The sequence below is a fragment of the Aspergillus ibericus genome, assembly GCF_003184845.1.
Source record: "Aspergillus ibericus CBS 121593 unplaced genomic scaffold BO80scaffold_70, whole genome shotgun sequence".
Classification (NCBI taxonomy): Eukaryota; Fungi; Ascomycota; class Eurotiomycetes; order Eurotiales; family Aspergillaceae; genus Aspergillus; species Aspergillus ibericus.
In genome coordinates this window covers 75,250-89,657 of record NW_020292168.1, presented here as the reverse complement: position 1 = coordinate 89,657, position 14,408 = coordinate 75,250, and the positions used below count along the sequence as shown (strand labels likewise).

The following is a 14,408-nucleotide window of genomic DNA, read 5'->3' as shown; positions in this document are numbered from 1 at the left end:
TGTCTATCTATCATCCATGGTACTGGAACCCGCTCCTTACCCGACACGAGTCTTCCCCGCTCGCTCTAGATCTTTCATCATATCGAATGAAACCATAGCAGCGCATATCTCAGGCATCACGCTCTACAATTTTCATCATGCCTGCATGTCCACCATTGAGTCCTATCTCTACTATTGATCCCAGCGAGACGACACCGTCTTTGTTGTCGTAAAAAATGGCCAATATGTCTTTCCGGGAGTATGTCGGTCTGCCAAGTTAGTCATGACTCCTTTAGAATCGTGTCCAATACTCACCACCCAGGAAAGAATCCTTATTGCTTGTTCGGACAGCGGTTCCATACGGCGCTATATCATTAGTAACTGCGAGCCATGAAGAGGGCTCAACGTACCTATCAAGGGGATGTTAACGCCGATCTGTCCGACATTGACACAGCGTTGAAATGTATTTGCATGCTTTCCACTCGTCGTGAAGATGGAGCACCCGTTACCATCTGCACCAGGTTAATGGTCATGTCTTCACACGTGTAGATTAAATCCTTACACTTGTTTTGATTGATTAGATCGATGGCTTCCTCAAGCGTGTCGACTTCCATGCAGATGAGCACCGGCCCAAAGATCTCCGCCTGATAGCATTCCATATACGTCTCCACCCCCGAGAGTATGGTGGGACCCATGAAATTCCCATCTGGATAGCCCGGGACCTCAATATCCCGACCATCCAGAAGAACCGTTGCTCTCTCCTCAATCGCTCGCTGTATCATCTCACCGACCTTTGTCTTAGCAGCTGCATCTATCAAGGGCCCGATCTTGGATTCTTGATCCCCTCCACACCCTACCACCATTGACTGCGCCAGCTCCACCAGCTTAGGGATCCATTCCCTCGTTGGACCAACAAACACTGCCACGCTCAGTGCCATGCATCGCTGACCCGCAGCGCCAAAGGCACTTCCTGCGATTGCAAAAAGCGTCGGCATCATATTGGCGTCCTCTAGCACAACGCCATGATTCTTGCCTCCGCACTCTGCTTGAATTCGCTTTCCTGCGGCCCTTGCAAGATCATGGACCTGCCGGGCGGCAGATTCGGAGCCGACGAAGCTTACCGCTTGGACGGATGGTTGACTAACCAGCATCTGGACGGTGGATGGCCCACCGTGAAGAACATTGAAAACTCCCGGAGGAAAGCCGGTCTTCAAGAATGCTGCAGCTAGCAAAGAGGATGTTGTTGGCGTCTTTTCGGATGGCTTCAGGATGACGGTGTTACCGGTAATGAGCGCATACGGTAGAGACCATAACGGAATCATGAAGGGAAAGCTGAAGGGAGTAATTGACACGCATACGCCCTGCCATGATGCGTTAGTGAGATGCCAAGAAGAATGATCATCCAACCTACCACCGGCTCGTAGAAGGTTTGAAGCAATGTCGCATCACCTCCCAGAAACATACCGGCCATTTCAGGCCCAATCGAACATGCGGCGTGTATACAGTCTAAACCGCGAAAGACTTCTGCATCCGCATCGGCTAATGTCTTGCCAACTTCCCGAGACAAACAGGTGACCTATGGCAGCAGAACAAGGCCGTCATTGTTAGTTACCATCTGCTCGCATGGACGGCTCGCCTCACAATCTCTGGAGACATCTGTCTCAATACATCCACAAGTCTCAACAGATGCTCACGCCTAATCTGGAACCCCATCCCAGCCCAGCCAGGCTGAGCATCCTGCGCAGCCTCAACAGCTTTCTGTACTTCCTGAAGGGTACTCCCCGGAACCCTACAGAGTAGACGTTGTGAAACCTGTCAAGTCAGCACCCGCACAACGCCTGGAATCAACTTTACTTACTGGATCCAGAACATTGGTCCAATTCTGCGACCTAGACATGACTCGCGAATTGTTGATGAACAGATGCGTGATCGTCGGCGCGGACTGCGGCCGTGGCGATGATTCGTCGCGATCCGATCCATCAGTCTCTCGGGATACAGTTCCCGCATGACTAGATCGGGAACTACGACTGTCACGACGGGGCTTATCTCCAGGACCTCATCAACATGTGCTCTCAGCTTATCAGGAATCAAACAACGTACATTTGAAGTCCGACGCACGTGCCCCGACGCTAGGGTATCTTCACTGGAAGCGGGCGAAGCGGCGGAGAACGGCGTGAACCTTGCGCGGTTAGAGGAGGCGCTTGATATCCGGGGCATGCTGAGAGTATGCTATCGATCGAACCATAGATAGTGTTCGATGATGGTATCTGTCGAAGCTCGATTCTGGTGTTCCCAGCCTTATCAGGTTTGAGCTGTCGGCTGGTCTGTGCGTTGGCTGATAAGCGATCCGGCTACGTAAATCGCCTGGATAAACGGTTGCAGCAGTGGAGCTGTGATTGGCTGAGTGCCTGTTTCGCCTGATCTTTATGCCTGAAAACTGTTTCGTACGGAGTATAAATCCGACCATCATCTCATTCAGGCCAAGGATAGGTTATAGGCGAAAATCCCTAGTATTGACCGTCGGATTCAGGCCGTATTCACCATGCCTCAAGATCGTCCTGATCAAGGGCATCTGTATCCCGGGTGAAAACTCTGGCAAGTCATGTTCGAGACATTTTACTAAGCTCATGACACGATAGGGAATAGGAAAAATACGGGACTGTGGCAATCCTGATCACCCTGGGGCAAAGAATAGCACTCATTGCGAACCGGCAAAGCCATATGCAAAGATACTAACTTTGACGTCATTTGGGCTGAGAACTCTTTTTCCACCCACGCTTTCCCACGGGGACAGATCGTGGGGTAGAACAGATGATCCAGTAGGCCTGCTTGGAAGCCGCATGCCGGGTTCTGGCCCGGACATGATCCGGTTGTTCTGTGTTCTGAGAAGTTACGCAAATGGGTGCTCCAAGATGAATACATGCAATGGTGAAGTAGTAGTGACTGCATTTCTGAATGCAGGTGACTGTCTTGATTAGACCTGTCTTGTGTTCTGCAGTGGCAGCGTAGTTATGCAGGAGTCTTTCCCCTCACATTCCGATGACGTAGGAAACCATAGTTCTACAAAAGACAGTTTGACCACCACCCAGATTTCTCTCCAAAGTATCTTCACTCTGAAATCAGAACCTCATCAACCCGACAACTTATATGGAGTACCATTCAACACAATCTGCCTACCCAGCCAGATAAGATAAGATTAGATCTTCACACAGACCAGCTTATCTTATCACCCATCCGCACCGCAACCCCCCGCCTTTTCCTCCGAATTTTCAGTCCGTCTCCCTCCTTGATAGGCGTAAGCGCGACTAAAAAGCTGCCGATCGAGACTAAGTCTAAGCTCCCTCGGATTACAGTTATATCCAGCCTTGACTACAGGAAGCCCGGAAGTGCCTATTTCAATCGACCACACCTCGCCCCCCACACCTGTCGAAAAAATTTTTACCCCAAACCCAACCTGATCATGGAATCGCACATTTCCGCCCTAAACGCCCAAATGGACCGCATCACTGTCCTGGAGCAGGATCGCGCTCTGCTAAATCTCATGACAATCATCCGGGACCGGAATACCAACGACCGGGAGTTTTCCGCCGCAGTGGAGAAGATTGTGCGTCGGTTGATCACGTCGGGTGTGTGCCTACCTTCATCACCCCAGTTTATTACCCTCAAAGGTCAATATCTAACCGGAGAATAGCACTGAACCACGTCCCCGCGGAAGAATACACCATCACGACCCCAATTGACAAACCCTTCAAGGGGATTCGGTTCACCAAAGGCGTCTGTGGCGTGAGTATTTTGCGCGCGGGCGCATGCATGGAGCAGGCGTTGCGGGATACGTGGACGTGAGTGTCCTTTATCAAAGTAATTCACTTGGATATGGCACTAAGAGATGTATAGGGGCCGTCTCAGCTTCGGTAAATTGCTCATCCAGCGCGACGAGGAAACCAGCATCGCCAAGATTTATTATTCGAAGTTGCCGACGGGGATCAGTAATGACAGTTCGTCTCCCCCTTGTTCTTCTCTTTTTGTGTGGATTTGATCTCTGGGGGGGGGGTGCAAATTTACTAACGCGGAATGGTGTAGTCGTCCTGCTCTTGGAACCTATGCTCGCGACGGGCGGATCGGTGATCAAAGCCGTGGAGAATTTGACTAGTAATGGGGTTCCCGAGGAGTCGATTGTGCTGGTGAATGTGGTGTCGTCGAAAAAGGGCCTGGAGGTGGTGTCGGGGAGGTTCCCCGGGTTGAAGATTGTTTCTGCGGCGGTGGATGCGGAGTTGACGGCTCAGAAGTGGGTTCCCCCCAGCCCCTCTTTCCTTTCGTTTCCCGCTTTTTTTTAATTTGGAGGGATGGGCTTGCTGACACTAGTATAGCTACATTAGTCCCGGATTGGGAGATTTCGGGGATCGGTATTATGGAACTTCTTGTTAGGGTGGGTTAAAGCGGGTGTGATTGGGATGGTTGGATGGGTTTGGTATTGGAAATTTGCATATAGCTTCTTGTTACATAGTAGGGATATGGCTGGGTTTGTCGATGGTTGCATTTTCGGGGGTTGTGTTTGTTAAGTGTTATGCTTTGGGGTTGAATATGTGGTTTCATTGATTGTTGTTATTGTAGCAGTTAAGCTGACCAGTCTTTGAGCTCTGCTTATAGACTCTGAGATTATGACTTTTCATCTAGCAAAAAGAACAGCAACCCTGAAAAAAAAAAGGATAAAGCAGATGAAAGATAGAGATACAGAATCACGAAGAGAGTGAAATCAGTGGGAAAGGATAAAGATACAATTTCTAAGAAAATGTTTCAATGAGTTGAAATGAGTATGGAACGCAGCTTAAAATCTACAGAAACCTTAGAGATACACGAGTGATGTGATGCTGCAGTCTTCCTCCACATTAAAACATATTAGTTAATTCATGACATCTAATCTAATCAAAAGCAGTCCCATACAACCTATCCCCAATATCGCCCACTCCCGGCTGAATATATCCCTTCGCATCAACCTCCGGATCAACCGCACCAACCACGAAGTGACTCCCCTCCGGCCACACCGCAGCAGCATGACCCAACCCGACCGGCGTCGACAACATAGACAAAAACGTAACCTTTTCGACACCCCAATCCCTAGCCCAGAGTCAATATGTACCCATATCCAAAAGATCAGAACTCACTTCAAAATCTCAACAACGGCCGCCGCCGTCCCCCCCGTCGCAATCAATGGGTCGAGAATATAAGCCTGCTTGATATGCGCCGGCTTCACGGGCAATTTATTATAGTACTCGACTGGTTGTAGTGAAGCTTCGTCGCGGAAGATCCCCATGTGGTAGACGGCAGTGTTGACGTCGGCGGGGATATTATCCATGAAGCCGTCGAACATGGAGAGGCCGGAGCGGAGGACCACGATGACGGCTATGGTTTCGGTTTCGGTGGCGTCGATGTGGAGGGTCTTGGTGATGGTTGCTGTCATGTTGCGGATGAGGGAGCGGACTTCGGTGGGCTTGAGGGTGCGGTGTCTGAGTTTGGAGAGGAGGGATGTGAAGGTGTCATTTTGGGGGTGGTGGACGTTGGGGGGGAGTGAAATGGTCATGGTGAATGGTGAGTGTGATGGGGGTTAATTGGTGTGAGATGTGGGAGAAGTGAATGGGAGGTATTTTGATGATTGAGACATGGCTATGGTGGTCGATATAACGGTATAAATAAATACACATACTTTGGTTAGATATCACTGAGAAAATACATGGCGTTCTCCGACTGTTGATGCTGTGATACTGGCTGTACTACATCGGCAGGGCGGTTATCGGGCCCGTATCAGATAAGATACTTTATCAGCCGAGGAGATAAGCGCCTTCCCCGCTTTCCTGGATCCCCTCTTGCCAACACATCCCTTCTTCAGACAAGATTCGGACAACTCGTTTGATTTCATCTTTGATCACCATACTGGCTAATATTTAGTCTACACATTCCGCGAGAAACACCATGGACCCCAATATCCAGCAACTGCTCGGCCTACAAGCTGTGCGCGACCGTGCCCGCACTGTCCTTAGCCTCGCCGAACAAGGCAAGCTGCACCACTACGACTACCACCCTGAGCGGCTCGATGCGACGGTTGACTATGTCGTGGGCATAATCCAGGTAGCTACCCACAGCCTATAGAGTCGGTGAGACACTACTGACAATTAAAGCGCGACTTCGGTCCGGACCGCTACGACCAGATCCCTCCCCACGGTCGCTGGCAGCACTTCGACGTCGGCGGCGTACCTCGGATACAAAAACTGATCGAGCGGTGGGATGCCTCAGGATACGATGACAAGGAAAAAGTGCGGAGTCTGTTGGATCTGTTCTTCGTGTCGGTGCTACTGGATGCCGGGGCGGGAGATACTTGGAAGTTCCGGGAACCTGAAACCGGGGCCGTATTCAACCGCAGCGAGGGAATTGCGGTCGCATCGCTTTATATGTTCTTGAATGGGGATTTCGCCAATAAAGGTTCGGAGAGGAAGGATGTGGTGCATGGTATGGTGTTCCACTCCCCAGATTAGGTAACGGTTACTCACGGAATAATAGGAGAGGCTCTACGAACTCTCGGAGTGGATATACTCTGTCGCGGTTTTCAAGTCGATGAAAGCAATCCGCTCGTGGGAGCTGCTGCTCGGGTGGAGATTCTTCAGCGACTGGGTGAATCGTTGACCAAGCTCTCGGATATCTTTGGGCCCTCTGGCCGGCCTGGCCACATTGCAGGTGTGTGCAGCTTCCCATCTTCCATTTTGCTGTTATCTAACGATGAATCAATCGGACACGCAGACTACCTTCTCGCTACGAGCAACGGCAAAGACCTCGACTACTCCCTCCTCTGGGAAGTCCTCCAGAAAACCCTCATCCCCATCTGGCCCTCCGACCGAACCAAAGTCTCCGGTCACCCTGTTGGCGACGCCTGGCCGCTCGCCGTGCTGGCCGAACATTCCCAGGCTTCAGAGACATCTGCAATTCAACCCTTCCACAAGCTGACACAGTGGCTTGCATACTCTCTCAAAGTCCCATTTGAGCGCCTCCTCTCTGTGAAGTGGAAGAACGCTGAGCTGGGAACGGGTCTCCCTGAGTACCGCAACGGAGGGTTATTCGTAGACATGGGGGTATTGACGCTGAAGCCGGAGGCGTTGGAACGGGGGCTGCGTATTTCCGGAGAAAGCCTGCCGTGCTTTGCGGTCGGAGATGGGGAAATTGTCGAGTGGCGAGCTATGACTGTTGCGTTGCTCGATGAGCTGCACAGACGCATTATTCAGGGTGGGAAATTCGGGGATGTACGGTTGACGTTGCCGCAGATGTTGGAAGCTGGATCTTGGAAGGCGGGACGGGAATTGGCTGCGGAGAAAAGACCTACGACGAAGTCGAGTCCGATTCTGAACTCTGGTGATGGCACTTTGTTTTAATCTGTTAATAGTCAAGAAAGAGTTCTGAGTTCGATATGGCTGTGTATGATGCTTAGTAGGAATTAATTAGTTGCTGCTATTATAGATCTTGTCATTGACATTCAGCAGAAAATAACAAAGTCAATACGACAGAAATAAGACTCAATACTCACTGCATTCTCTCCACGACTGTCGGTGATGGAAACTGAGATGGGTGAGATACCAGAGATAAGATTAGACAAGATAAGCCGCACCGTCTTATCGAGGCCTGTGATTGGCCATCGGCGATCCCCAGGTCTATCAAGGGATTCGATCATATCGCGATCGATCTGAGCCACGGAGTACTGCGAACGATACGATAATGGGGCATGTGGTTCCTCCCGCCCTTCTCCATAGTCCATCCCTTGTCTCCCTCCCCAGATAGTCAAAACACTGGTACTATCTTATCGCTTATCAGGCTGTACTCAGCATTTTGTTCTCGGACACGGCCACAGGCATATAAAATCAGCGTCGCTTCCTGTCAACAAGTCAAGTATCACGTCTCGTTCATCCCACCGTCCCCCGTCCACTTTTCCCCTTATCCTATATTCACGATACACACAACATGACGACAACACAACAAACCAACTCCTCCGCGGAGCACTACAGCAACCGCATCGTTGTACGTCCCCCACCTCCTCAAATCAGAAAAATCTCACTAACCAACCCAGCTCACCACCTACCCCAGCCAAAGCGTCGCCAACCCCATCCCCCTAACCTGGGGCGCCTCCTCGCCCACCACACGAGGTCCCGTCATCGTCGGCCGGACCAAAAACACCCTCAGCAAGCGGAACGCCATCGGCGCCCACGGCGGCAGCTACTCGATCTACACCGCGCTGGCCATCGCCTCCGGGGACCTCGAACCCGACTTCAAGCCGAACTTCCTGAACACACAACCCACCTTCAACTTCCCCAGCCAACCGGCATGGAGCGATCCCAAGAAAATCGTCTCCATGGACCCCTTCGGCCACGACATTGTCAAACACTACTCCACCTACCTCGACTCCGGCATCGACGTGCGCCCGACCATCGCCGTCACGCGCGCCACCATGCGCGTCTCGGAAATCACCGAAGCCATTTCCCTGAACCGCATCCCCATCGACGGATCCATCGTCCTGAACTCCTCCGGCGACGTCAAAGTCACCAAAGTGGCCGTCGAACCGGTCTGGTATCTCCCCGGCGTGGCGGAACGGTTCGGGGTCGAGGAGAAGGATCTCCGACGGGCGCTGTTCGAACATACCGGGGGGAGTTACCCCGAACTGATTACCAGACCGGATATGAAGGTGTTTTTGCCCCCCATTGGGGGTCTCACGGTGTATATCTTTGGGCCGCCGGAAAGGGTCTCGGATCCGGAGATCAAGTTGGCGTTGCGCATTCATGATGAGTGTAATGGGTCGGATGTGTTTCAGTCGGATATTTGTACGTGTCGGCCGTATCTTACGTTCGGGATTGAGGAGGCGATTAAGGAGGCGCAGGGGGGTGGATCGGGGGTGGTGATTTATTTTCGCAAGGAGGGGAGGGCCTTGGGCGAGGTGGTGAAGTATTTGGTGTATAATTCGAGGAAGAGGGGAGGGGATACGGCGGATAAGTATTTTCAGAGGACGGAGAATATTGCTGGGACTAAGGATGTGAGTATGCCTATTCCTTTGGGGGTGGGGTGGGTATGGGGGATTGGATGCTAATTGTGTGGGTGTGTAGATGCGGTTTCAGGCCCTCATGCCGGATATTCTGCACTGGTTAGGGATCACCAAGATTGATCGCATGCTGTCCATGTCGAATATGAAGCATGATGCGATTGTGGAGCAGGGGATCCCAATTTATGAACGTATCCCGATTCCGGACCGTGAGTTGTTTTCCCCCTTGATGATGTGTTCAGGGCTGACCAGGTAGATATGATTCCTGAGGACTCGCGCGTTGAGATCGACGCCAAGATTCACTCGGGATACTTCACGACTGGCCGACAGATCACCGAGGATGACCTCAAAGAGGTCAAGGGCCGGGGTTGGGAGTCTTGGGAGGATGTAACGGTGAGTTGACCTGATAGGATTCGAGGATAAAGGCTGACCGATTAGCACTGAGATGGTACTCCACATGTTAGAATAGTTAGAGTTTAGAATCAACCGATTGTTCGTCGATTGAATTGCGGTGTGGCGCCACGTGTAGTGCATTGGTCCAAGATCGAGTTGTAATCTGCACGGATCATATTTCGTGTTATCTAGTCCTATATACCATCGATCAACTGGAAGTAGCTTGCTCTAAGCCCGTGTAACTTCGTAGAAGATTAACCTTGAGCAGTCTGCTGTGGTGAGGGCATAAGGAATGGGTCCTAGAGCGATCTCGGATAAGCCGGTGGATAACCGAGCATTGAGAGACATAACCGCCGACCTTCGAGCCGAGGTTCCACCCGAGCCAGGCGGTGCCGATACCCGATGCCATGCATGCTCCGTTGGCTTGCAAACACACCACATCACGCAAAAATGACTCCTCTGCGGTATACAACTTCTGATTTGTCTCTGGAATGTTGATCTATTTACTCCGTTGACCGGATCGTAGGGAGTGGTTTGTAAAGATGGCTAATATTGGTGGACAGAAGGCGCAATCCAAGCAACGCATTGCAAGTGGGTCAGGGTGGCACGGCGGCATGACCCGTTGTTTTAGTGCGTGCCCGAGCCAGTCTCAGCTCAGCAGCTGAAGAGATTGCCATCACTACTCCGGTGATAAAAGAAAGCCCAACCGCAGTCCGTTGCTTATCATCGCTTTTACCCGCCGGGTCTGTCACTCGCTAACCCTGACTACCCCAACCGAGCGGTACAATTTAGAGGCCAAATGACATCTCAAAACAGATACGAAAACGCAGAGCTTCAAGGTACCAGGCTGGCCACATGGTCGACATGGAAGATGCCCCCCAGGGCCTCCCCCCGGGAGTATACCGGTCCCAGATCCCCTTCTGGCGACTCCTCACAGACCAAGCCGCCATCACACAAGAAGTGCTGGAGTTCGAATTTCCCGGAAGTGGCACTGAGGATGACCCGTACGTGGTCTCATGGATTCCCAACGACAATCGCAACCCGATGCTCTTCAGCCTAGGCCGGAAAATCGCCATTACGCTGATCGTGGCTTCATGCACCCTTACCGTATCCCTCACTTCGTCCGTGTATAGCGGCAGCGTCAGCGAAATTACCGCTTATTTCTCCGTCAGCTCCGTAGTGGCCACCATCGGACTCTCCCTCTTCGTACTCGGCTTCGCCGTCGGCCCCCTTCTCTGGGCCCCATTCAGTGAGGTCTTTGGCCGCCAACTTCCGTTCTTCTTCAGCTGCATGGGTATGGCCGCCTTTTCCGCCGGCTGTGCGGGTGCCCAAAACATCTGGACCTTGTGTATCTTGCGTTTCTTCGCCGGTGCCTTTGGTTCAGCGCCCTTCACCAACGCTGGCGGCACCATCTCCGACATGTTCACGGCGCGCCAACGCGGTCTCGCGCTCAGTCTTTACGCCGCCGCTCCCTTCCTCGGGCCCGCCATTGGGCCCATCATCGGTGGGTTTCTGGGCATGCGTGCCGGCTGGCGATGGGTGGAGGGCTTTCTCGCCGCGCTGGCCGGGTTCATCTGGCTGCTCATGACGGTGTCAATCCCTGAGACATACGCACCACGACTCCTGCGTCTGCGCGCGGAGAGACTCTCACTCCTAACGGGCCGAGTCTACCGGAGCAAGATCGAGCTCGACAAGGGCAAGATTTCCCTACCCAGACTGCTGAAAACAACCATGTCTCGCCCATGGGTCCTGCTTTTCCGCGAACCCATTGTGCTCCTCTTCGCGCTGTACATTGCTATCGTGTACGGAACCTTGTACATGTTCTTTGCGGCCTTCCCGATCGTGTACGAAGACGTCCGCGGCTGGAACCCCGGCGTAGGCGGCCTTGCCTTCCTGGGTATTATGGTCGGAATGATCATCGGCGTGGGGTTCACCATCCCCGCCAACCTGCACTTCATCAAGACTCAGGAAAAACACGGGGGATTCGCACCCCCCGAGGCTCGACTGTTGCAATGCATGCCCGGTGCGATCGCAATTCCCATCAGCCAGTTCTGGTTCGCGTGGACGGATTCTCCCTCTATCCACTGGATTGTCAGCATCATTGCCACGGCACCGTTCGGATTCGGGGTGATATTAATCTACCTGGGAGTGATGAATTACCTCATCGATTCGTATACGATCTACGCGGCGTCGGTGTTGGCAGCAAACACGGTGCTCAGGTCGATCTTTGGTGCCATCTTTCCCATTATTGCCACGTATATGTATGACGGGCTAGGGATTCATTGGGCGCCGTGTATTCCTGCGTTTTTGTCGTTGTTGTGTATGCCTGCCCCGTTTCTGTTTTATCGGTATGGGGCGGCGATTCGCACGCGGTGCAAGTATGCGGCGGAATCGGATCGATATATGCAAAAGTTGCAGGAGAGTGCGGGGAGGAGGCAGGTGGTGGAGAAGGTGACCCCGGTGGAAAAGCCGGTGGAGCCGGCGGAGGATTCTCAGGTGGGGAACAGTGAATGTGTATTTTTTAGATATGTCAATAGATATAGACAAGACGTTTCATGCTAGTATATGAAATTAATATGCTGCTGGTATAATGCACCTGACCCTGACTTGCTTGACGAACCACACATGCAGTTCAACTCCACTTTCCAGGGTGAATTCCGATGCGAGTTCTGCGATGAGCAATGTTTTCGATGCTTACAAGAACATTTACCAATGTCAGCTTTGGTCTGTAATGAGAGATCTAGCCAATCGTCAGTTGTTGGCGATGACTGGACTCTGTCATGATCTTGTAGCAACTCCCGTCTGCCAATTATTGATAAATCACCCACTGCTACTGCCTCTCTGAATCCAACTTCTCACGAAACAAAGCCATAAATACCCACTATTTTCATTGTAATGCCCCTACTGCATCACTCAGGGGCCACAGATTAGGTTACGGCAAGGTTCAAGCTCGGCCAGGTTCGGCCATCGAACCAGCCACATCCATCACTCAACCAGTTTCACCTGCACAAGACAGGTAACGACAAACCCTAACCAGCATCGAGTTTCTATAAAGCCCCAACACCCAATGACCCTCACATACAACACACATGAAAAACCACCTACCCACCGACAACCCACCCACCATGGACTCCACCACGCTCCTCGCCCTCCTCACCCTCCTCCTCCTCGCAACCTACAAAAACCTCCCCTGGATATGGCACGTACGTCCCCATCCCCATCCCCCACCAACCCTACCAACCCACCTAACCAACACCCTAACGCATAGATCCGCACCTTCCACACCCTCCTCACGCGCCTATACCTCTCCCCCACCCCCTCCTCAACCCTCCACCCCTCCCACCTCTTCCTCCCCACCATCAGCACGACCCGCTCCCCCCTCAGCGAATGCGACTACAACATGCACAAATCCAACTCGACGTACTTCACCGACGTGGATCTCTCCCACGCGAACCTGCGCGCCTTGCTCTTTGGATCCCGCCTCTCGGTCCGGCCGTCGTCCCCGTCTTCGATTCTGATGATTCTGGGGGGTGTGCAGTGTGTGTTTCGGAGGGAGATTAAACCGTATCAGGGGTATGAGGTCTGGTCCAGGGTTTTCTCGTGGGATGGGAAGTGGATGTATTTGGTGTCGCATTTTGTGGAGAGGGGGGTGTTTAGGCCTGGTTTTGGGGATGAGGGGGGGAAAGGGATGGGGGATGAAGATGAGGAGATGAAGAAAAAGGTATTCGCGACGTGTGTATCAAGGTATGTGTTTAAGCAGGGGAGGAGGACATATCCGCCCGAGAGGATTCTGAGGGAGTGTGGGCTATTGGGGAAGAGGGCTGTGACGCCTGGTACGGAGGAGGTGGATGTTGGTGAGAAGGGGGGCTTGGATATGGATATGGAGATTGAGGAGAGGAGATGCAGGGATCTGGAAAAGGCGCAGTTGAAGTTGGGGTGGGATGCCGTGCATGAGGCGTTTGAGGGGAATGTCAAGGTTGCGTTGGGAGTATGAGTTGATTTGGAAGATGAGTGGATTTGAGCAGTCATTATTCTCTAGAGTTAGATTCATTGTTCTCTATGTAGGACTAAAGATGGTATGATTATCGGCAAAGGCATGTCCATAGTACAACTAAGAAAGACTTCATCTAGCCCGTCCATGCAAGTCGCGGGTATGCATGTACCATTTACCCTGCACCTTCTGCATCCCCTTCTTATAAAGTATCTAGTCAGGATAATAATATATCCACGCCAGAAGTCTAGAAAATTTCGACTCTCCATTCCCCACCTTATAATCCACATCATCCACAATAGCACCTCGCACCGTCCCGCTAAAAACTCAAAACCATCCAATCCAACTCACCGACGAACTCTTCCAACTTCCAGCTTCCCAGTTCAACGACTCCCCCTCAACATTTCTCAACTCCACCAAAGTCCAAAATTTGGCCCCAAACACACTCACACCGCCTTCACCTCGCCTCGCGACCAGCATCACGATCGACACCACCATCTGTCACCAAGACGACCATCACCACTTATCGAACTCTATTCCACCACCAAGACTCCCAACCCACCCCAAACCGCCGTCAAAGGAAGCTTCTCCCCGATAAGCCTCTCTACTCAACCAAAACCGGACCCCGACGTGAGGGATGGGATAGATCGACAGCAATAGCGTCGGACATGCACGGGCGTATCCCCACCACCAAAGGAACACGGGTTCATGAAATTCCACCCAGGGTCCACTTCCACATGCTCTACCTCGACACCATCCACCTATCACATACCCAGCACACACTCCATCACCACCCCCTTGATTGGTCCAGACGCCCCATCCTTCGGAGATGTCGTAATACCTTCATCCAACTGATAAGATGTCCGACGGTGACTCGTCCGGGCCGGTCTTGGCAAGACACGGCCATTTCGCCCCGAGTTCCATCCGCATGCTGGGGCTGATGTTTGCGGGGCGGATTCCATGTCGATCCGATAAGCT

The 14,408-nt window shown here is 52.2% G+C and overlaps 6 protein-coding genes across 6 annotated transcripts; 4 read left to right on the top strand and 2 right to left on the bottom strand.

The window, feature by feature from the left end:
- Window positions 1–55: 55 nt before the first annotated feature.
- Window positions 56–2,221, bottom strand: BO80DRAFT_393567 (methylmalonate-semialdehyde dehydrogenase). Its single transcript, XM_025717257.1, has 8 exons — window positions 2,080–2,221; window positions 1,838–2,020; window positions 1,621–1,791; window positions 1,391–1,555; window positions 542–1,340; window positions 390–491; window positions 295–345; window positions 56–248 (listed from the first exon to the last, which is right to left on the bottom strand). Exons 1-8 carry the CDS (start codon window positions 2,194–2,196, stop codon window positions 172–174), a joined length of 1,665 nt encoding a protein of 554 aa, XP_025569966.1. The 5' UTR covers window positions 2,197–2,221; the 3' UTR covers window positions 56–171.
- An 878-nt stretch (window positions 2,222–3,099) lies between these two features.
- BO80DRAFT_497605 (uracil phosphoribosyltransferase) lies at window positions 3,100–4,745 on the top strand. The gene is made up of 5 exons (XM_025724089.1): window positions 3,100–3,605; window positions 3,671–3,818; window positions 3,874–3,974; window positions 4,060–4,264; window positions 4,347–4,745. Exons 1-5 carry the CDS (start codon window positions 3,440–3,442, stop codon window positions 4,402–4,404), a joined length of 678 nt encoding a protein of 225 aa, XP_025569965.1. The 5' UTR covers window positions 3,100–3,439; the 3' UTR covers window positions 4,405–4,745.
- Window positions 4,746–4,898: 153 nt separating this feature from the next.
- On the bottom strand, window positions 4,899–5,617 carry BO80DRAFT_418552 (PRTase-like protein; the record flags this gene model as incomplete). The annotated part of the gene is made up of 2 exons (XM_025718270.1): window positions 5,142–5,617; window positions 4,899–5,094 (listed from the first exon to the last, which is right to left on the bottom strand). The coding sequence occupies exons 1-2, from the start codon at window positions 5,555–5,557 to the stop codon at window positions 4,899–4,901; spliced, it is 612 nt and encodes a 203-aa protein (XP_025569964.1). The 5' UTR covers window positions 5,558–5,617.
- A 238-nt stretch (window positions 5,618–5,855) lies between these two features.
- BO80DRAFT_418548 (URC4/urg3 family protein) lies at window positions 5,856–7,454 on the top strand. The gene is made up of 4 exons (XM_025718269.1): window positions 5,856–6,102; window positions 6,153–6,480; window positions 6,532–6,705; window positions 6,769–7,454. Exons 1-4 carry the CDS (start codon window positions 5,947–5,949, stop codon window positions 7,392–7,394), a joined length of 1,284 nt encoding a protein of 427 aa, XP_025569963.1. The 5' UTR covers window positions 5,856–5,946; the 3' UTR covers window positions 7,395–7,454.
- A 294-nt stretch (window positions 7,455–7,748) lies between these two features.
- On the top strand, window positions 7,749–9,510 carry BO80DRAFT_429731 (GTP cyclohydrolase II). Its single transcript, XM_025720541.1, has 5 exons — window positions 7,749–8,034; window positions 8,084–9,073; window positions 9,111–9,255; window positions 9,303–9,448; window positions 9,485–9,510. Exons 1-4 carry the CDS (start codon window positions 7,978–7,980, stop codon window positions 9,446–9,448), a joined length of 1,338 nt encoding a protein of 445 aa, XP_025569962.1. The 5' UTR covers window positions 7,749–7,977; the 3' UTR covers window positions 9,485–9,510.
- A 635-nt stretch (window positions 9,511–10,145) lies between these two features.
- Window positions 10,146–13,527, top strand: BO80DRAFT_497601 (MFS transporter). Its single transcript, XM_025724088.1, has 4 exons — window positions 10,146–11,945; window positions 12,803–12,926; window positions 12,992–13,101; window positions 13,149–13,527. Exons 1-4 carry the CDS (start codon window positions 10,295–10,297, stop codon window positions 13,193–13,195), a joined length of 1,932 nt encoding a protein of 643 aa, XP_025569961.1. The 5' UTR covers window positions 10,146–10,294; the 3' UTR covers window positions 13,196–13,527.
- The last annotated feature ends 881 nt before the right edge of the window (window positions 13,528–14,408 follow it).

Bases quoted from the DNA above. Each gene is read 5' to 3' on its own strand.
- BO80DRAFT_393567 (XM_025717257.1), bottom strand. From the start codon at position 2,196: ATGCCCCGGATATCAAGCGCCTCCTCTAACCGCGCAAGGTTCACGCCG. The intron at 1,792-1,837 runs GTAAGTAAAGTT...CTGACTTGACAG, and splicing joins GGACCAATGTTCTGGATCCA to GTTTCACAACGTCTACTCTG. The intron at 346-389 runs GTACGTTGAGCC...CTAATGATATAG, and splicing joins CGTTAACATCCCCTTGATAG to CGCCGTATGGAACCGCTGTC.
- BO80DRAFT_497605 (XM_025724089.1), top strand. From the start codon at position 3,440: ATGGAATCGCACATTTCCGCCCTAAACGCCCAAATGGACCGCATCACT. The intron at 3,819-3,873 runs GTGAGTGTCCTT...AGAGATGTATAG, and splicing joins GCGTTGCGGGATACGTGGAC to GGGCCGTCTCAGCTTCGGTA. The intron at 3,975-4,059 runs GTTCGTCTCCCC...GGAATGGTGTAG, and splicing joins GACGGGGATCAGTAATGACA to TCGTCCTGCTCTTGGAACCT.
- BO80DRAFT_418548 (XM_025718269.1), top strand. From the start codon at position 5,947: ATGGACCCCAATATCCAGCAACTGCTCGGCCTACAAGCTGTGCGCGAC. The intron at 6,103-6,152 runs GTAGCTACCCAC...TGACAATTAAAG, and splicing joins ATGTCGTGGGCATAATCCAG to CGCGACTTCGGTCCGGACCG. The intron at 6,706-6,768 runs GTGTGTGCAGCT...TCGGACACGCAG, and splicing joins CCGGCCTGGCCACATTGCAG to ACTACCTTCTCGCTACGAGC.
- BO80DRAFT_429731 (XM_025720541.1), top strand. From the start codon at position 7,978: ATGACGACAACACAACAAACCAACTCCTCCGCGGAGCACTACAGCAAC. The intron at 8,035-8,083 runs GTACGTCCCCCA...TAACCAACCCAG, and splicing joins ACTACAGCAACCGCATCGTT to CTCACCACCTACCCCAGCCA. The intron at 9,256-9,302 runs GTGAGTTGTTTT...CTGACCAGGTAG, and splicing joins ACGTATCCCGATTCCGGACC to ATATGATTCCTGAGGACTCG.
- BO80DRAFT_497601 (XM_025724088.1), top strand. From the start codon at position 10,295: ATGGTCGACATGGAAGATGCCCCCCAGGGCCTCCCCCCGGGAGTATAC. The intron at 12,927-12,991 runs GTCCGGCCGTCG...TGTGTTTCGGAG, and splicing joins TCTTTGGATCCCGCCTCTCG to GGAGATTAAACCGTATCAGG. The intron at 13,102-13,148 runs GTTTTGGGGATG...GAAGATGAGGAG, and splicing joins GAGGGGGGTGTTTAGGCCTG to ATGAAGAAAAAGGTATTCGC.